Source organism: Barbatula barbatula (assembly GCF_947034865.1).
Source record: "Barbatula barbatula genome assembly, chromosome: 23".
Taxonomy (NCBI): domain Eukaryota; kingdom Metazoa; phylum Chordata; class Actinopteri; order Cypriniformes; family Nemacheilidae; genus Barbatula; species Barbatula barbatula.
This window is the reverse complement of record NC_136786.1, coordinates 16680856-16703238: the sequence shown is the minus strand read 5'-3', so window position 1 is coordinate 16703238 and position 22383 is coordinate 16680856. Positions and strand designations below refer to the sequence as shown.

Genomic DNA, 22383 nt, shown 5'->3' with positions numbered 1-22383 from the left:
CCGCCATTGTCTTACCTTGTTTGGAAACCTAATCACTGGGACATTTTGTCCGACAGAAGGAGTCACGTAGAGGTTTATGACAACATTAGGGGGACTAAACAAAGCCTGAATCTTCTTTTTGTTGGGTTTACTTATGTGTTTACTGCTTTGAGATTGAGGCATGTGTCTGCTTGCATCTGGAAGCCAAAGACACTCTTTGGTAAGATGTTTGTTTGTGTCTGATGTGAGAGCTAATGAAGCATGTTGAGCATATAATAGAGCAGATGATCTTGCCCTCTGCATTGCTTATCCAAGGGTAAATCTGATCCTCTCCCGTGTCTGAACAAGTTACAAATATGATCTAAACCTTTCTTATCTTCTGTTGCTATCAAACTTGCCCTTCCCTGAAAAGGTGGCGGCATAGTTCGAACAAGATCGCTTCATGGTGTAAGCCGGCAAAGGGTAGAGGATTGTGGTTTTACATACCAGCGGCTGTTGATATACAAATAGATGCATTTGGTTAATGCAAAACAAGCTCAGAAAATAAATATTAAAGAACCAGTCGCCAAAAGGTTTCAGTGGCATCCAGAGAAGTCCGCAGACTTCCGTGATAAGCATTGAAATATATCGATCAACCTTCATTTTTGACAGCCAACTGGTGCGAGCTGTGCCGTGCAAGTGTGAGTTTAGGTTTGAATGAAGTCAAATAGGGTTTGTTTAGATTTCTAATTTGCTGTCAAAGCAAATTATGGATGCAGCGTTGGGATGTTTCAGGAAAATCAAATAATGTAAGTAAATTTTTGGGCAAAATTGGGTTTTCATTAAATTATTATTCTATAACCTCTTGTCTATCATCTCTGAAAAGATGATGCATCGTTGCTGCAAAAAATCATACTAAAGACAGTTCACCTATCCACATAACATGAATAATGGATTTTTTTTATAAAACATTATCCTGAAATGGCGGAGCATACCGTCTGGAGCACCGGGAGTTATCCCTGGTCCGCTGCTCATGCAAGCCCACTCCGTAAAGCGATCGCAAAACATAAAGAGATGATGAAAAGGTCAGACACTATTCCCATAATAAACAATGTAAGACTTGCTTCACTACTTACTTGTTGTTGTCTGTAATGTCTGCTAGTGTCCTTGTATAGTTATGCAGTGCTCTTAGCACTCCTGACGGAGCTCTCGCCCATCACCATTTTCCTTACTTTCATTTATTCAAACGGTTTTATACATGCAGTCTTTTTATAGACTTCAACACTAGGAAATGTTTTTTTAAAACATTTAAAATAATTGTTAAGTAATTTAAAGTGACTTTTACTTGTGATGCTTGACTGTTGTGCTTTTATTTTCATCACCTAAATGTAAACCTGTTTTACTCCAAATTCCATTCCTAAACATCAAAGCGCCTTGTTAAATACAATAAAATAAAAACTGAAGAAAAATTAAGAGTTTGGTTCCAAAATGAGACAACTCCTGTTTTTTTATTGTGCATTCAAATTCATATCAATCAAACTGCAGTTAGTTTATTTTGATTTAAGCCATAATGACTAAAATAATACAGCTAACTAACACAATAAAACAATAAACACATAATAATAAATATGATTTTTTCATTTTGGAACCAAACTCATCATATGTTCTTGTTCTCTTAGAGTTGTCTTCTTCACACTTTCAAACACTTCATATCTTAACATTTTGTTTGAATATTATGGCACTGAATTAATAATCACAAAACAGTTTTAAGGTGTCAAACCATCTTCAGATTGTTCCTGCAGTTTCCAATTTTCCGTCTATCCATTTACCCATCCTTGTGCCCATCATTTCACTTATCCATCTTTCATTTAGTTTATCCATTCCACCACCCATTCGTCTATCCATCCTCTCACCATCCATTTTCCCATCTCACTATCCATCCCACCATCGTTACTCCACTATTGCTCCATCCATCACAGATCTCCTCTCTATTTTATTTTCCTTCTTTCAGAGTAGAGATATGAGCTGTGGTCATTGTGTGAAATGTGATTCGCAGTGGATACAAAATTAAGCTTTCTGAGAATGGAAGAATGAATAATACCTATTTTGAAAATTTTACAACTAGTGATTTTACAACAAAACCGATCGATACTTATGACATTTTTTTACTTTTTTGCGAATTGGTGGCTAATTTACATTAATTCATACAATCTCATTTGTGCAACTTCATACAACTTGCTTTCATTATAGAAAACATTTCTGTGCGTTGATATCAAATAGGCCTAAATATTATTTGAAAAACTTTAACTGAATGAAAGTTATAATGTTGCCTCGGCAATAAACTGAAATACGTTTAAGTTGACGCTGAAATTATAGAGAAGTTTTTAAATGTTTCAAAATAAGGAAAAACAACACCTAAATCTGAAATAAAAACAAAATTTAACGATATAATTATGTAACAAATTGAAAATGTAAACTACAATTAGCATGGAATCTGAAAATATAACAATAAAAGCTCATTTAAAATATGAATAAAACTATAAAGCAACCTTCCTTTTTTAAATGATCCGATTTTTCTAATGATTGTCACAATTCATACAGAATCGCTTCCTTGTAAGTAACATTTTCCCATTAAATGAACTCTCTACATTTCTATATTTCTATATACAGATATTATATTTATGCATTTTGGCAGACGCTTTTATCCAAAGCGACTTACATTGCAGTATAGTATGTGTGTATATATTTAACTTATACTGTTGACTTTCACCGTTACTGTATTTCCTAAACTGTCACTTAATAGGATACAGAGAGCTGTCAGTCAAGTTGATTGACAGGGAGAATGCATGTTCTTTTCGCCCTGTCCGTTTATGTGTGTCGCTCTCTGTTCCCGCAGCACACTAATAAGTCTGTCATGGCACACCGTGAGAAGTCGCATTCAACTGCATGTGTGTGCTTATGTACAGTATGTGTGTGTGACCCAAGGGAATTTAGCACCTCATTTCTCAAACGAGACAACAGAAGTGCGGGTCTTTGAAGCCTGCAGTGCCGCAGGAGTTGAACTCTGTGTGAATCTGTGACCCGGGTGTGGGGAGGAAGTTCTTAGACTGCCAGACTCCCACAACACTCGCACAGCGGAACCACCACCTTCATGATATGCTAACTGCCCATAAATGTTTAACGTGTCGCATGTGCCAAACACGATTCTGTCTTTTTGCCAAGAAGTGAATGCTTGAGGTGTGTGTGTGTGTGTTTTATTGTAAAGATACCCTAGTTTACAGAGTTTAGTCTATAAATCTATTATGCAATAAATTATAATTATACTCGCTTAATGCTGCAGTTTTTCAGCTGGATGGCCGGAATTATCAGTTTTTAAAGTGCTTCGGCCGTTTCTACCCAATCCAATGCAAACAACACAGCATATCACAAATGATTCCTTACCAAAAGTGTTCGGAAATAACATTCTTTGTGAAAAAAGGTTGCAAAAAACTTTTTTGCACTTCATTTGCACGTTGTAATTGGGTTCATAGGAATGCATTATTTTGTTTAACAATCTTGTTAAACCAAAAAATCATGTCAAAATTCTGGCTCGGTGTGAATAGACCTTTATCTCGCTCACAAAGTCTCTCTGTGTTTTCGTGACGGGCTGATTGTTTCTGCCAGCACAATCATTTGTTGACATGCCTCACGGGACCCATCGAAAGTCGAATCTTGTGTTTGTGTGTGTGTATGTTTGGAATGGAGGTGTTAATGCACCAGGGCTCTTTGCCTCAGCTCCAGGTCTGATTGGTGAGTTGTGTTAGCGGAGGTGACGGCCTGACGCCAAGTGAGGGGTCTGACTGTGGCAAGATCTCCACCCCGGAGCTGCTCTGTGGCCCTGGCAAATGCTTCTCATTCTCAGCTGTCATTTGTTGCTCACAGGCAGACTGGCATGCAGGGGTCTCCCCCACCCAGAGCTCTAAACACGCAAAGTGTTCCTCCCCCATGCCGCCCGCTAAGCTCCAGAAACACACGTGAGCCACCACACGGACGCCAAGAGCAGACGAATATACCATTTACAGAACTGTAAAAATTCTGGGTGTGGACAATTTTCATATATGTGATCACATAGATATGAATGTATTATTTAAATAATAGTCCATGGGTAGTTGGCATGGCAAATAAACCGTAGATGTGTCTCCTGTCGTGTGACGGCAAAGTTTGAGAAAACAATCTGTTGGAAATACAAAAATATGAAAATTTTCTCCAAAGCTGACTACTATTTGTAAAATTTATATTATGGCTGCCCGATAAATCGTGATTAATAATTAATTTTGCGTAAATAAACCTGTCTAGAGCAGTGGTTCTCAAACTGCGGTATGCGTACCACTAGTGGTACTTGAAGAGACCCCCATAGTAAGTAAGCTGACGCGACAGAAATCTATATTTAAACTCACATTTCGTGTATTAAATTTTATACGTCTTGATAAATACGGACTACATATCAGCCTATGTGCAATTTTTAAACAGTTTTATGAATTATTGTTGCTTATTTATCATTGGTGGATGTAACTCAGGCGCGTGACGTGCAGCTCAAACACAGAGCGGGTGCAGACAGGCGTTGTGAGTCCGTCGCTCACTCTCTTTCGACGAGCTGCGTGCAAATTAAGTTCCATGTGTTTTTCTGCACTTGAACCGCTGTTTAAAGCTGTTGTTATTGCTCTAAAGTGCTAATTCAACACACGTCTGCATCTTCTCAAGGTTAAATCAATGAAGCGCATTGCGATGTATTTTTTATCCGTCGCTTTTGCTGCAGTAAAGTGTGAGTCTCTGTTTGTTATATACAGCTGTTCTCTTGATGTTAAACTATAAGTGGATTTTTTTTCTTCTGTGTTAAATATTCTTTCCACATTGTTTGTCTTTAATATGAGTTTGTAGGCTTTCCCCACAAGGTTAATAAATCCCCCATTAGAGTTTACAGAGCCTTGTTTACTGTGCACTATAGAAAAGTGGAGAAAAGACTTACTTGAAAACATGGAGAAAAACGTGTTCTTTAGTTTGAAAACAGCTGGTAAAAAAAGTGTTTGCGTTATTAATAATACATTAGAATTGGAGGTGTACGGAGAAAGATTCACAGCTCTACTATGAATATAATTGTAAAATAATTGTTAATTCATGTGATTTTCTATGTCGGTCATTAGGTGGCACTTGGAACAACTCATTTTAGTAAAGGTGGTACTTGATCTGAAAAGTTTGAGAACCACTGGTCTAGAGTAATCGTGATATTGCAAAGTCTGAAGTGGTTTCATGCGCTGCCCTTAAAGCATGGCTCTGTGTTTTTGGTAGGAAATGCTGCCTGATGTGAAAGCACTGCGAGTTTGAGTCGTACCCTTGAAAAAGCAACACCCGTCAAGCATCATCATTATAAATACACTGTATTGTCATGGAAATACCTGATGAGGCTTGAAGAACTGCAATAGAAAGTTGCCCATGTGCATTTCCTGGAACTACATGTGTGGTTTTAATTTTAGAGTTTCTATGCGAGAGCGCTCCCTGGTTTTTCGGTGCGGCAGCATTTAACCCTACTTCAAAAAAAACGCAGACAACCACCAAATCGCGGGCATTTTATTTTCGATTTATCTTGCAGCCCTGATTCATATATAACAACAATGGAATAAAACATAGGCATTCTTGATTTAATTAGATTTATTAAATGCCATTATTAATATATTTATTAAAGGTCCAAATAACCTTTGGAATTCAAAATAATCACCATCATTCATAAAAATGATAACTGATCGAAAGACCAGATCAGAGACAGCAGTTCAATGGAAAAAGAAACGAAAACATTTTGGAGCGTAATGCAGGTCTCGAGTATGACACACTCGCTCTCTAACCACTTACATAATTGATTTAGTTTAGCTATGAAGGTCTACAAATATCTATATCTGGATACTGTGTTAAATGAATTTGAAATGTCACTGTCTGTCGATAATACTTTCACGTATTAAGTAACTATTGAGTACATTGCGTGCATACTACACTGAAAACACCACAGCCTTCACAGGTTTTATCTGCAGTCTGTTCATACGGCATCTGGTAGATTCATTTCTCCCTCATCTACTTGTAATGACTTTGGCTTTCTTGTAAGGCACCGCGCTTTGTAATGCTGCTTGGGAACTGCGCGTTGTGAAAAGCACTATAGAAATAAATGAAATTGAATATATTGATTTAGCCCTTGAATCTTTGTCATTTTTTGCATTTAACAGATAATTTTGTCTAAAGCAACTTATTCATGTCTTCGTTTTTCAGTATCTATATTCGTTGGGAATTGAACGTCTAACATCTGGATTCAGGTGTTACTGCACGATGCCTTTTTCAGACTCGTGTCTGATTCACTCATAACTTGTAATTTCCTATTTAGCTGTGAACTTACATAGTGAACAAGGGATGTGTCACTTCACTTGAATGGCTATCGTGAGTCCTTGTGTGCCTCAGTGCACTCATACATAAAAAAAAACGAGTTCAAGAATAATTAGTTGTTCAAAGCCAAGGCTATTGCTATTGAATCTATTTCTAAACGCAGGCGATGCCAGATCAATAGCATGATTGTGGATAGAGCCTACCCACGCGCCAGAGGGAGAGCCATTCCTTACACATAAACACGCACGCTTCTTCAGGGGACATACACTTGTTTAATTTTTTATGGAGCTTATTATCATTTCTATAAGAAATACAGCCTTAGGGCTTGTAAAAATAAAGCATTTGGTAGTTGACACCATTTTATAACTACCGCTCAGAGGAGTGATGGCAGTCTGGCTGTGGAATAAACTTTTAACTCCACTGAAATGAAAACCACTTTTCCCTTCATCACTTTGATCAGGCTTCAGTCTTCCACGGAGGATGAATAGCAGGGAAATAAGACTAGTAGAGCGCAATACCGTGGTACAAATGACAGGTGAAGGGCATTTTCCTCCCGCTCGCCGGCGAGGCTGATCTGGTGACAGACTTTGAAGTTTGGAAAGTTTGGTTTTGGTCTCCACTCTGAAATGGGCGAAATTACAACATTTTCGTTGTTTTAATCCTCAGAGAATCTGAGATTAGACGCACCAGCACAATGCAGAAGGAAACAGAGGAGGAGACTTTTTCAAGGGCAGAGGAAGTTTACGCCTTTGAGAGAAAAACTCAGCGTGCCAGGGGCGTACAGAGATTTGACAGAGACCACCTTTTGTTCTTAGATTGCTGAAGGATGCTTTGGTATCAAAAGCCCAGCTGTAATATTTCTTCCAGTCACAGAGTGAAATAAAGAGGCAGACAGTTCAAGAGAAGATAGAAGACGGTAAAAGAGAGAGAGGTGTTGTTTGATATGATGTGGCGTGGTGCAATATTGTGTGATGGGGGGTTAGTGCTCCCACTGCCTCCGTTTCTTTTCCTTAGTTTTGCTAGCATTGTCTCATCTGTTGCATTGAGGCGGTGGGCAGTTGCCTTCTTATGACTTAGATCGTGACTCAATAGTGTATATGTGTATACCTGTTATGGGGTGGGCAGAAAGACCAAAAATCTCTTTCACAGAATACAGCAAGTCATTTTATTTCAGGGTAACGATATATTTCACGTTAACAAACATAATTGAACTGAATCTTATAACTCATTTTTCTCAGATTGATTGCATGTATTTATTACGGCTCATTTAAATGCTCACCATACTGTATTTAAAATGTAGGCAAGTTATGAAATTGCCCTAAAGATATCAGATTCATTTCTGCTAATCAGATATTTTGTGTATATATTTATATTTTTGTTATATCGTATGTATACAGTGGGAACATGTATAACAATGAAGTATGAATATATACACAAATAATAAGAGTTCATGTAGATGAATCTTTAGGTTTGTTTATTCTCGCTCTTGTCTTTGCACTGTGAGTCTCTGAGACTCCACATACATCTCCCAAAAGGGGAGTTAGAGGCGCGTCAAGTCTTTTTATTCTTTTCAGTATTTGTGGTCTGAAATAATACACAACGTCTTTCTGTTGTTTTATCATGTTTCTCCAGTTTTCATTTTAAACGCAAATAGAAGCAATATATTTATTTGAAATTTGGGAGAAATATTGTTCACAAATAATTTTGAAATGGTATTTTTTCCATTATATTTTCCTATAGAGAATGTGACGCCGACATCATGGCGTGTTGCATGCTGGTTGTCGCAGCCATATTTGTAGGTCGTAGCGGCTCTTTTCTGCTCTTTTCAGTTCAATGTTGTTCGGTTTGACTAAGAAGACATGGTGGGTCGGTTGTGCGGTGTTATAAACTGCAAGTCGCACAGTCATTTAGAAACTAGACAACGGTATACATACAATATATTTTTGTTTTCTGACTTGTAAACAACGCAAAGGAAATCCCATCGAGGATCATTTATCAATCGCTAGTAAACATCCTCCGAAGATGGTGGCGCCGACCCAGCATGCAACGCGCCGTGAACTTGATTGACAAGCTCTATATGTTGGCTTCCATCAAACACTCAATATTCTAGATACTGATTCTTGGCACTAGGAACTTGAAGTTGTTCAATTACCAGTAAAAAGGTGTTTAAGGTGATAAACTCTCTTACATATTACGGTTCTGTTTATGATCACAATTAACAAAGCTTTTATTGTTGGTTTACACACTTGCGGTAGACTGCTGGCTACAGTAGCACTGAAGAGACTTTAATTCGATTAGCGTTTATTGTGTGATGCCAAACGCTCTCGCTACAACTATGACTCACTTTTACAGTGTCGTTATTGTTTTAGCACGTGGTAATGAATCATTAAAGGTGTAATGTTTATCTACTCTCGTTGGCTCTACTTCATTTTTTCCTCGCAAAAGCGTGTTTACCCTTTCAGATAAAGGAGCTGAACTTTAATTGTATTTCACGTTTCCACCGAAACCTTTGAGTACACGATTGATTCGACAAAGTTCAAATGTGTTTCTTCAGCTCCGAGCAGGTAACAGTTTATTGAATGTGTGCTTTACAGAGACAGTGACTTTCTTTTGCCAGGTGCTTTGTGCTTTTTGTCAGTGTTAAGATTTCAGCTTCTGTTTAAAGCCCTGCGGTTGTTTTGATGGATCGCAAGGGCGTCCCACACTTCACAAACACCTCACACGTCAGCCGGTTCTCCGAGGTGTCGTGAGTTAAAGAAAAAGCTGAACGGGCCGCGTGTCACCTGTCGCTTCACCTGAATTACTCGAGTAGCTATCAAAGACGACGAGGCGTGGAAGGTCTGCGCGGTGCCGGCGTAATTCGTGTTGCGGTGTATTCATGCATATCCGGGATGGAGAGCGAGGGCTAACGTTTCTCAAGTGCTTTGACAGTATTTTTTTTTTTTTTGAGTGCAGTTGTTTCCTACAGTGAGGTATCAATGGTCCTGTCCTTGGTCCTGAAGGGAGTGTTGAGTGGTGCACTTGTGTTTTCACGCAGGAAGCGAGGTCATAATGAGGGCTTAAACACGACACTTTAACATAACCTGCACTTCACATACCAAAGTCCAAAGGAGTAGGATGTCTGAACATTTGCTAGAAGGCCAAGCGCGGTATTGAATTGGGTTGAATTCTTGTGCAGTGAAAGTTTGAGAAACGTGGTGAAGAAGAGTTGTGTGGTTGCAGATTACTCACCTTTTTATTTTTCTCTCTTGCTTTCGCTCAAACACGCAGACTTGATCATGGTGTCTCAGGTGTTAGATTATGATTGAATTGAATAGTCGTTTTGAATTATGACGTGGATGTTAATTTGATCCTGGAATAAATAACGTGGATGAGAGCCATCTTGTTAGATACCTAGATACCTCTGGCTTTGCATATTTATATAAAGATAGTTTTATGAAAAACGGTATCAGGTATCGCCGCTGTCCTTTCGAAACCTTGTATCTCCATATTTCGTGATTAAATTTTTTTGCCATAAATCGTTATCATTAGTCACCCCTTTATGTTTAATTGTCACTGTTTTTGCTAATATTTAACCAATAAAAAGAGCTTGTCAACTTTGACAACACTGTATGTAATCATTTAAAAAGTACAGTGTTTTTTCCATTTGCTGATTTTTTGTTATTTGGACATTCAAGGTTTCAGAAGGACAGCGACGATATACAGGTTTCAAAGTAACTTAAAAAATAACTTGAATACCTTTTCATGAATATATTTGCTTTATTATTGTTGTTATTAAAAGGATGGTTCATTTAAAAATACCAATTTATTCACCCTCATGTTGTTCAAAACTATGTGAAATAGTTCACCAAAAACAAGTTCAGAACATGAATGTTTTTGATAGCTGATTGAATAATAATAATGCAAAACAAAGGTAATAAAAACTTCCGGCCCATGCATGTTAAGCTGGATAGTTCACCAAAAAATGATAAGGATTTCATCATTTACTCCCTCTTTCAAACCTGTATGACTTCCTTTCTTCTGCAGAACACATAAGAAGATATTTTGAGAAATTGCTCAGTTGTTTTGTGTCCATACAGTAAAAGTCAACGTTGTTTGGTTTCCAACATTCTTCAAAATATATTTTGTGCACCGCAAAAGAAAGGAAGTCATACAGGTTTGAAAGAGGGATAAATGATGAAATCCTTATCATTTTTTGGGGAACTATCCAGCTTAACATGCATGCACGTTTTATTGTTCAGATGTTAGGAAATATACTGTATCTGACTCAATATTTCAGCGAGGTTAATATTTACAAGCAAAGACTGAAACACAAGTGTGTGCAGCAGGCTACAGAAAGCAATGTGACCTTATCATGGATGTAAATATGTTTTACAATAATGACCATCTTGAAACACCATTTTTCACCCAGTACCCAGTTTCTTGTGAGGTGAAAGGTCTGATTCAGCATCTCTAGCCCACTGGAGTTGTTCTGTGTGTGTTAGAGAACAGTGGTTGACAGGAGGAACAAATATATGAGTATTCAGTAGCTCACAGAAGACAGATAAGTGTGTTTAAAAAAGGGCTGAACGATTTAGAAAAATCTTCAAATTGCGTTATTTTTTTTAATCAATATTGCGATTGCGATTTAATATGCAATTATTCTTTTCAAGCATCTTTACATCTGTATTATTCAATAAATAAAATCAATAAATCATGGTAACCAACGCAATATTAGACGGATTAACTATAAACTATAGGCCAGGCTTAAAATGAAATTAGTTGATGCATGAATTGATTGACAGATTTTTCTAGAACTAGCTCAATAATACTAGTATATTGAATGATCTGTAAAATTTCTAGCCATGTAAACATGTAATAATTATCATGACATAAATCACAGACAAATAAACCTGCACGTGTCCAAGAAAGTCATTAATCTCAGAAACTAAAGTGCAGATTACATAAGTATTTAACAAACTGTGGCTTTACCCCACTCTGTAATTTGAGTCTGATAATTTACTAGACTATCTTTAAATAATTAAGCAAAAGTATAAACTATAAATATATATATCTACAGCACCACGTTGTGTTGAGGCCATTGCACAACAGGTCAATGTACAAATTCATCATTTCAAATACAGACGAGCGGCAAGCACCCTGAAATGGAGAGAGACGCCGTCGCGACACGAATGAGTCAACACGAGAGAGCAAGTTTATGTCCCGAGCCCTGTTGAAGGATGCCACGCATTTTCCATGCATTTTTTTATGCTTTTGTAATGGTCAGCTCCGAGGAGGATCGCATCAAACTGTAAATTCCCCATTATTGATCGCAGTCTTTGCGGTTAGAAGATCACATTTTATCACATCGCGATTTAATCGCAAATGCTTTAAAAATGAATCAGAATGCCTATTTCAGGCTGCACGTGTCACACACTGTTTATACGTTGCAGACAGATGCAAACGGTCAATATGGACCATTTTTGTATAGATCCATCCCTCGACCGATCGACTGTGCCATTGTGGAATCGGCGTGTCGGTCAGCATGCCAGAGCTGCAGGCCGCCTCAAGCAAAGCATTAAAGCGGAGGTAATTAAACAGTTGACGTTCTACAGAGACCACGTCATGCCTTTCTTTCTCAAAATGTGGGACATAGACAGCTGTCCCTGAGAGGTCTTCAGGCCAGTTTGCTGTATATAGGCATACTGCATGAAGGTCTTTGTCTTTCCTATACATTACGGCGCAAGGCCAATCTTTCATCTGAACCTTCATTTTAGCATTGTTTTCCCCCAGCTGTCCACCTGATGTTTCAAACGAAAAACTTTTTCAAAGAAATGACCAAATGTCTTCGGTAGAATCGTCTTTATTGCATAGAGTGAACTTATACTCTGAAGTTATTCAGATGTATCTTATTTACTTCCCACTGTGAGCTTGTAGGGCTTCCTTTTTACGGTTTATGTGCGTGTTTGTCTAGATTTAGATGAGTTGTCACATAATGTTTATGGATCAGGTGATTGGCTCAAAATGGTGCAATAAGCAAATTGGCACATTTCAAAAAAGCATATGGCGTATGTTATTAAAATGGAGTCAATTGTAAAAGCAAGCATTACAGTAACACAATACATAAACTGTTTATCTTGCCGGAACACATGACCAATGACACGATGTGCATTAGCCCGTATATAAGGGGAAGAGGGAAAAACCCCTGGCCAGCATCCAGACAGCATGGGGAGGGGAACAGCATCTGCTTCTCGCTTCAGTGGGTTTAAAAAAACAAGTGTGGGGAAAAATGCTATACTGTGAACACACCTGTCTGTGTGTCGCCATAGCAACCTAATTAGAAGGCCAATGGGATGAAGAAAGGGGTTGAGTAGGGATGCCAAACACAGGAGCTCTGAACCAGTTTGATGGGGAAGATGAGAGAAATCTGACAGACAGTTCAACTGAGGATAGTATAGAGAGTCTGTCACAACCTTGGATTAGTTATTTGGCACTTTCAAAGTATTTATTTATGTAGTTCTTCATTTGTAAATGTTATTTTTTTATTTATTTTTTATTTATTTCCATAATATTTATTGTTGTGTATCTATTTTATTTGTACTTTGACCTGAGTTTTACTATTTCATTATTTATACAAATACTTATTTTACTATTATTTACGTGTACTCTCCTCTCTCAGAAACTTAATGGGTGTTATAGATTTTAAAGTTCACCTTTTTACATTTTGTTTCATGTTTGTAAGCAAGCACAAATATACTGTAACAAGTAGGTATGAAAGACATGCTCAAAGAAAAGGATAGCCTTCCCTTTCAAGCATCCTCTCGCTCTCTTTATCTCCGTATCTCCGTGTCAGTCTGTCACGACTAATGGGCTCAACATGCCTCTGATTAGATATAAAACACATTCCATCCTCATCCACCAGACACAATAACTATTTTAGACTGAACACTTAAACATTACACCTTTGTTCTAAAAATAAATATTAATTTGTAAAGCAAAACAGAAATAGAAGTCTAAGTTGTCTCTGGTAATTGAGATGTATTAGATTGTAGGCCAGACTGTACATGACATTCACAGAACCAAAGAGCTTGTATTTCCATTGAGGATTATGGGAGTGTGTGAGAGTGAGGGTGAAATGGACGGGTTTCCCCCCTCAGACTCTTGTGAGGGTCTCTAAGCTATAAACATTCCTGCTGCTAATTGAATCAGAACCATTGAGTTCCTGGAGATCTCTTTCATTACACTGTAGGCGTGTGGGTGAGACCCCATCATTTCTCCCTCTCTCATACACACTACTGTTTACTATTTACATGCTTAAAATATGATTTACGGCTCTTAGTATTCTGAAGCCACAGGGCGACAAAGGCTGTACGGTTTGAATCATGATTCCACAAACACACACATGTCAGACTTTCAAAGGACTGTGCGGTCAGGCAGAATATCATTTGTTTCCTTTTCTGTGATCTCTGATTTTTTTGAAAATTCAGGGAGTGGAAGGTAGGTCAGAGGTTAAAGGTCGGGTCACCCAGGAGGGATTTACATTATAATAAGGATTTATGAATTCCAGCATGATTCCAGCTTGAATCGTTCTGTAGTCTTGAGTCTTACCGGGATGACCTGTCATACATACACGAAGCTTTAGTTTTATTAAACCTCCCCACTGTCTCAATGACTCTCCACCCAGACCCTGAGCACCGTGTGTTTCTTTGTCTTCACCGTTCTCTACACGTCACGAATGTACGAACGGAGCGCTCCGTGCATTCCTTCTTTTGTCAGGACAGATTCACAAAAGACGCTTGGACTTTATTTTAAATTCTTTTCCAGGGCTTGAAAAAAGCATTGCACGGTATGCACCGGGCTTTGCATGAATCATAGAACGAAGTTCTTAGGTAGTGACATATTTACAAGGTTTTTGTCAAAAGCTTTAAACAAATGAGAAATCCAATTTTTCTTTTTTCTGAAATGCTGCTGTGTTTACATTCAGCTCTGAGCCGCATATAATCTCTCTCACTCCCGTCTACTCTCGTGCATATGATACCCATCACAATTCACAGTAATGGCCGCTTCACAACAACACCCAAGAGGTCCGCAGGGTTCCTTTATTGCTCCGCTCCGTCCTTGCACATTTGGCAAGGCTTAAACCTGCCAGGACCCTTCCTGACTTTTTATTTATCACCTGCTCTGCTGTGCAACACCTGCGTGGGTTGAGAGAGCTTCTTTATGGGACCCCAGGTAGAACCTGCAGGGGGTCGGCACATCCTGTCTCCTCTTTTCAGGAGAAGATGATGTTCTCTCTCTCTCTCTCTCACTAAACACATTAAGTCAACATTATTTCATTAGAAAGTGTAATATAGTTCTTTCTTACCCCCTTTCTCTCTCTCTCTCTCTCACTTCTGTCTTTATCTGTCTCTCATCCTCCCACATCAGAAGCTAAAAGAACGGCCTCTGTTAGTTAGTCACGCTCTCTCAGCTGTTACAGCTAACATGCGGCGCAGACTGCCGAGAAGGTGAAATTTATATTCATCCCTATGAAAGCGCTCTGGTGCCTTTGATAGTCAGAGAAATCTATCTGAAATCCCCGACACCCCACCCACCCCTGCTTTAACAGGTTTGATGCTGCCCAGGGTGAAATTTCCACCCACTGCTCATCTCTGCAGCTTCCTGAAGCAGGAGGAAGACCCTCTTTCCTTCTCCGCTCTCCTCCTACAGATTTCATTCTCTACACTGTATCGTGTTTAAGTATGTTCAGAGATCACAGTAAAAATAGCTGCTTTTCGCTCTTCTGAGGATTCTGTTAATCCGTATTTTTTCTTCAAATGTTTTTGATGGTTCTGGTTTATTACATAATTTGGTTGTATTTGAATCAGGAAGCCTTGATTTTAGTTTTTATCTTTTTTTATATTTTTTTGAAAGGATTTGATATATATAAGTTGATATATTCCATGTTCACTTATCTTGGAACGCTTCGATGAGTCTTTTCTGAAAAAAAAAGAATACCCTGGAGATTCCTGGCACAGATCTCCTGGGGTTAAAAATCTGGTCATCATATTTAATAAGATTTATATACTTAAATAAACCCTGCCACTTAAGAAGAAATGCCTTTCGTCACATTGTGTATTCCTCACTGGAGTTTTGCATTGTTCATGTCGAATGTGTCAAGGAAATAAGCGTATTTAATTCATACAGATTCATTAAAAATATCTTAACATGTTGTTCCAGCTACTTCCAGATTCTCTCATAACCTTTAAACATGCAATAAGATCAGAAGAAAAGCGAGAATAATTTAAATCTAGGTTAAATATGGCCATTGAGGGATGTTCGGCTGATGCCAGAGACGCTGTAACATTTGCATCGGCAGTACTGAATGGAAAATAAAGCGCTGCTAATTTTGGAACGCACACTTGTTTCTCTGCTTCACCTTTGGAATATTTTCCAGCCCCTGAAAAGCATTTTAGTAGAATGATGTCCTCCATTTAGAGGCACGGTCATATCGCAGCGCATTTGATGGGCCAATTTAAAATCTCTGTATCGAGGCCTCTTATCAACATTTGGAGGGTCAAGGCGGTTTCAAACGCTGATAACCATAATGTAATAATGGATACGCATGCCAGTGTGCCTTTACTCATGTGCGGGCGGACAAAGTAGTGTTTTTATTTTGTGTGTGCGTTTTGTGCGAGTACACAAATGCCTGAATTGACATTTGAATGCTTTTCTTTGTCCAACATTTTTGTACTTAGAAGTAATGTTTTTTTCAAGTGGATCATCTCCAAAAAGACAGAATGGAGTCACTCAGCAGTTTGATGCATTCATGTTTCTCAACCCACACGTGTTTTGTAAGTTGAAGTTAGATAGTTTAGTAAAAAATATGCAGAGCTTAAAACAATAGACAAGTTTAAGATTATGTCATGTCATATTCCCACTCTTTAGTGCTGTACTTGGGGGGCATTTACATATCCAGGGAAATGATGGAGAAACGATATTTGATATTTTTACCATTGTTTTTTTCTTTAATGTGGTGTAAAATCGCTCTGAATACATTACACTGCCGTCATTGCTCAGAAGATGAGCGTGTTAAACCGGAGAAGGTTGAAGGATCTGGTGAGGTTGTGGGAACTGTGCTAACAGTCAGCAGAGATTCAACATCAATAATTTACCAAAGCTCCACTTCTCCAGTATAAATGCTCCATTGGGAAAACAATCATTGAGAGTAAAGTTGCTAACAAATAGAGATGAATGGCTTTCTTTGTGTGAGCGTGAGAGAGGAGGACACCATCTCCTTTTTTAGAAACCGTTATTCTCTACTAGTGTGTCTAAAGGCAGGCGTAGTGCCCCCTCCAGCTGTTTTGTGTCTGGTGTGTCAGTCGGTGACTGGTCGTTGTGCGGTCATCATATTTGTGAGAGGTTGATTTGCATTTGGAGTCTTGTTAGATTGGGAGTTGTGACGGCTTCTCTGCATGCTGTCAGCCTGAAGAGGTGTCTTCCTGTGTGCTCTGTGTCTCAGCTCTGACCTTCAACTTCACACTCTCCAGCGTCTATCTCAAAAGCAATGCTTCCTTTCCCATGTCTCATTGGGGTAGAGGAGGGCTATAACCTTAATAATGAGATTTATAATTAAGTTTTAGGAGCTTGTTTAATGCATAATGTTATTCCACACTAAACAATACTTTCTAAAAAATATATTGCCTGGCTTTCTGCAATGTCTGATTCTGCATGGTCTGCCATGGCATTCTCATTGTTATTGAGAGGTATGTCAATATACAAACATCAAAGTTTCAGTGTATGAAATTTAGCACCATCTAGCGTGTGGTCACGTATTGCAACCAATGGCTTACCCCACCCCCCTTTTTGAAGCACTATGGTGGCTGACACAGGACTAAGATGACGCTTTTTTGCCAAAGGAGATAACATATTTACGGAAAGTGCAGTTTGTCCTTTTAGGGCTACTGTAGAAACAACATGGCGAATTCCATGTAAGGGGACCCGCGGTGTATGTAGAAAGAAATAGCTCATTCGAAGGTGATAAAAACATAACGCTTCATTATGTAAGGTCTTTATACACCTTTGAAGACATGGTTATGTATATTATATTGCATTATTGTCAATAGATCCTCCAAAAAATTACAAGCATTAAATTGCATTATTTTCTTTAATTTTTTATATGTTGTAAAATATTTTTGTTATATAATTTTCTTTAACATACCGATAAACAATGTATATACCTTTAATGCACTAAATAACTAAAACATAAAACCCTGCCCAAAACAATATCAGTTTTAATGTATTTTATGATTAAAATTGTATTGGTTTTAATGAAAACTATAGCGGTGATTCTATTGGCGGGGTGTTATCTGGCACATTAATCTTATTGAAATAATGCACAGAACCCATACAGGAAATGTGTAATGGTTTTAATGGAAAAAGCTAATGGTTCATAATGCTATTGTAATGGAAACCATTAGAATTGTTATGGTTTCCGTTGGGTTTCTTTCGATTTTTGGATAAAAGTGTCTAGCTTATGCAAACATGATGTCATAATCTGAAAGCCTGTTTTTAGATCAAGTTTTTTAACGCTTGAAACTTAAAAGTTACTCTTAAAGGGATACGAACCGTTTGCTGTCCAACATTCTTCAAAATGTCTTCTTCTGTGTTCAAAAGAACCCCAAAAAAGTATACCTACTATAGGATGATAAATCTGTTTGGTTATAAGCATTATGTGTTCATCAGAACAAAGAAATGAATACAGATTTGGAAGAACTCGAGGGCGAGTAAATGATGATTTTTGGGTGAAGTATCCCTTTAAAAGTTGCAATGGAGTATCAAATAAAGAGAAAAAATGCTTGGTTAGGCTTTGCATTGACCACAATATGCTTAGCGTCCCTAGCTGACATAAATGAACGCAAATCTGCTAAAAGCCTATTGTCCTGAACCGGCCTGGCCCGAACCGGATCTTAATTCAATTATAAAACACTTTTATAAAGAGACTTGTGCTCAGCAGCTTAATTTATGACTCTCCATGCTGCAACAGTTCAGGCGCCTAGTGTGACCGTTCTCATTAATAATGAGTCTATTGCTGTGTGTGTTATTACTATTGACCGCGCATTCACACTGGAGTCGGTCTGTTATCGGCTGAGGTTCGGAACTGCTGTGCGTGTTGATAGGCTTAGACTTTAATCGCTGTGGAAACAGGAGAGTTATTAAAACCCGAGCCGTGGCGCTGTAGAGGGATCTGAGCTGTCCCTCAGGCTCACTAGTGATTATAAGCCCACAATTTTGCAGAGAAGAGAGAACGAACAAGAGTTTTGAAGAGACTTGAAAGAAGGATGATTCTATTGATTTACGTACGTCGAGACGGAAGGAAGTCCAAAAGATATATTTTGCATTTATGCATTTGGCAGTTTTACCCAGCAAGAGCAATCCTAACACAACGATCCACTAATTGAGATACGGTACAACGTTAGGATCTATTTTACGTACACAATGCCACCTTGTGGTGGATGAGGGCACTGCATATATCGTGTGAGGGCATACATTGCTGCCTCCTGGCCAGAGGCAAAGTGACTGCACAACACCCAGCGATACCTTGGGAAGTGCCATGTAGTATGAATCTCAGCATCGGCCGCTTGTGTTTGTCTAATGAGTGATGTCATGCTCCGTCGGAATGTGTAACCAGCTCTCGGCACTTGACTGTTGTTTGGAGATTCCTTGGCAGATTTGGTCACATGGGTGTGAAGAGGTAATGTGGGGTAAAGGAGAGACCAGAAACCCTCAGGGCCACCGCAGCTGGAGCCAGCTGCGACACGGGGGCGATGAATCTGTGTGCCCCGAATCTCTCCGTCATCAGTTTATTCGGGAGTAATCTGCTGAAAACCAACTGCTGGCTTTTTGGCAGCGCCGGTTTTGACGCCCTCCTCCTTTGTGTCGCTCTGCCAGCATGTGCTTTTCCCTGCGGTGTGTGTCCCTACATTGCATTTAGCTGAGGACATTTCGTTTATTCGTCAAAATAATTCGTAAGACGTGTTTACAGAAGTGGCTGAGAAGGTTACGTCGTCATTATCTGAGTGTCTCAGCGCTCTGCAGAGGCACATGTTTGCTGTCTTTCACTTCTGTCTGTCTCTCGTGTCACTGCGCTGCCTGTTTCTTTACCCGGGAGACATTGTTTTATTTTAAAAATAGCTCCATAATGATTTTTAAATGAAATCATAATCACATTGCTAGATCTTTAAAGGGACAGTTCACATCATTTGCTCACCCGCTTGTCATTTCATGACTTCATGATATTTTGAAGAATGTTGGTAACCGAAAAACGGCGCGGTACCCATTGACTTGCATTGGTTTTGTGTCAAAGCAAATGGGAACTGCTGTTGTTTGGTTAGCGCCATTCTTCACAATATCTTCTTTCGTGTTCAGCATAAGAGAGAAAGTCATACAATGAGTAAAGTGAGTATAACATCATTTTCGGGTGAACTATCCATATAAATGTGTTTTTTTCCAACATTACTAACAGAGTTCTGTTCGTCTCCTTTCTCCTTTAGAAAATTCTACTACATCTCTTTGCTGAGGGACCCTGTTTCCCGATACCTCAGCGAATGGAGGCACGTCCAGCGCGGCGCCACGTGGAAGACCTCCCTGCACATGTGTGACGGACGGACACCCACTCCCGAAGAGTTACCTCCCTGTTACGAGGGCTCGGACTGGTCGGGCTGCACCCTGGAGCAGTTCATGGACTGCCCCTACAACCTCGCCAACAACCGACAGGTCCGCATGCTGGCCGACCTCAGTCTGGTCGGCTGCTACAACCTTTCCACGGTACCTGACAAGAGACGCTCGCAGCTCCTCCTAGAGTCGGCCAAGAAAAACCTACGCGACATGGCTTTCTACGGCCTGACGGAGTTCCAGCGGAAGACGCAGTATCTGTTCGAGCGCACCTTCCACCTCAAGTTCATCCGACCCTTTTTGCAATTCAACAGCACGCGGGCGGCCGGCGTGGATTTGGAAAATGACACTATACAGAGGATAGAGGAGTTGAACGATTTGGATATGAAGCTGTACGATTATGCCAAAGACTTGTTTCAACAGCGATACCAGTACAAGCACATGCTGGACCGTCGGGAGCAGAGACTTTTGAGAGGACAGGCGTCGTTTCACAGCCCCTTCCGAGAGGAAGGAGGGGAGGGTACGGCACGGCTGCCCACAGAGGACTACATGAATCATATTGTTAATGTGTGGTAAGCGAACAACCTTCTCCAGAGCGAAAGAGACCAAACAGTTAACCTGGGTTGAACTTTTGGGGATGACGTTTGACACTTTCACGCTTTTCCAACCTTTGGTGATGAAAAGCCAATAGGAACGATCGGACGGGACCTCTGAACGTTTCAGCGAAATCGAGTCTGTGTGCATCTCATAATCCTATTTTATACAAAAAGCTCCGATACAGCCCGAATAATTCAATGATTCTCATACTGTTTGTGTGAGACCTCAGCGCTGCAGTGGCCGAAGAGGTGTTTAAGGACCTGATCTATGATTAACCGGAATATCTAGGAAAAGACTCTTCTGTAAATAAAATATATTGTTTTTATATATATATATATATATATAGATATAAATATGCATAGATCTTAGATCTTTTTTAAATCATGTGTGAAGTGCAGCCAGTTACAAGTGATGGAAACTACTAACAGCTGTTCAGTTTTATAGATATATCTAAATACATAACACAACGTCCTTTCTGTTTCCGTCCCCTCCCCAAAAAAGCGCGTTAGAAGGTTTCTGGTTGCTAAAGATAAAGCCATTCCTTTTAGTCAAATGTTGTATTCCTGCATATCCGTCATTTCTGGTACCCCCCAAAAAAAATGAATATCATTTAAAAAAATGATTTGTTTGTTTTTTAAAGCATGTGCTAATATATTCAGTGTGTACTGTACGCTTTTGTTTTTGCACATCTGCGTGATCTGAATCGTTTTTTCCCATAATGCAATGCACTACATTATGCATTGTGAACCACGCAACCGAACTGAACGAGATTTTTAAGCAGTTCTCGTTGGATCACACGCTGATCAGGATTCACATGATTTGCCTTTGTTAATTGTGGATTTCGCGAGCATGTAGAATGTGTTATTTGGACTTGCACTGAGCATGTTGGGGCCTGACATCTCTCTCAGATTGTTCTCGATCGGCTCCGTGTTTGTTACCGTTGTCTGCAGAGGCTCCCTGACTCCCGTCTACGCACTTCAACTGAAACTCAAAATAAACTCTGCTATTGATGCCATGTTAAGAGCCATTTGAGATATGTGTGTTTGTGAAGAAATGGATCACATGCTCTGTCAGTATTTCCTTAGATAATAACATGGAACAATCCTAATATAATTAAGGGAATGGAAAAGAAAATGTGACCGTTATCTTTGAACGTGTGTGTGTGTGTGTGTGTGTGTATACGTTAATGTATACAATTGTATATTTGCGTGTGCGCGCCTGTGTGTGCGCGTGTGCTGATTTAAGGTGTCTTGAGTTTGCTTTCCGATAATGTTCATTACTGTGAATGTTTGTTTTGTTCACAGTTTACACATGGTTAATTAAAATGACCAATAAAAACTGATTTCCCATTTTTAACACATGGACAAGTGTCGATTCTCTTTAATATGGAAAACGAAACATTTACAGCTTTCGAAGTTGTGATAAATGGATAGTTCACCTAAAAAAATCTGTCATTATTTACTCACTTTCAAATTATTATTGTTATTTAAATATCTTTGTTCTGATTAACACAGAGAATGAAATTGGGAAGAATGCTTATAACCAAACAGGTCTTGGACCCCATTGACAACCATAGTAGGAAAAATCGCTTTTGAACACAAAAGAAGATATTTAGGACATTTAGGAATGTAGGACAGCAAGCAGTTCTGGGGCACTTTTCACTACCATTGTCATTTTTCCTAGAATGGTCAATGGGGTCCAAGAACTGTTTGGTTACAAGCTAGATTCGTTCAAATATCTTTGGAACAACTAGAGAGTGAGTAATTCACGACAGAATTTTCATTTCTGAACTAT

General features: G+C 39.1%; 1 protein-coding gene across 1 annotated transcript in view; it reads left to right on the top strand.

The window, feature by feature from the left end:
- Window positions 1–21942, top strand: part of hs6st1b (heparan sulfate 6-O-sulfotransferase 1b) — a 40101-nt gene extending 18159 nt beyond the window's left edge. The window contains exon 2 of the mRNA XM_079487611.1: window positions 19872–21942. Within this exon, the coding sequence (XP_079343737.1) occupies window positions 19872–20568 (697 nt within the window). The 3' untranslated portion in view covers window positions 20569–21942. The remainder of the gene's footprint in view (window positions 1–19871) is intronic.
- The last annotated feature ends 441 nt before the right edge of the window (window positions 21943–22383 follow it).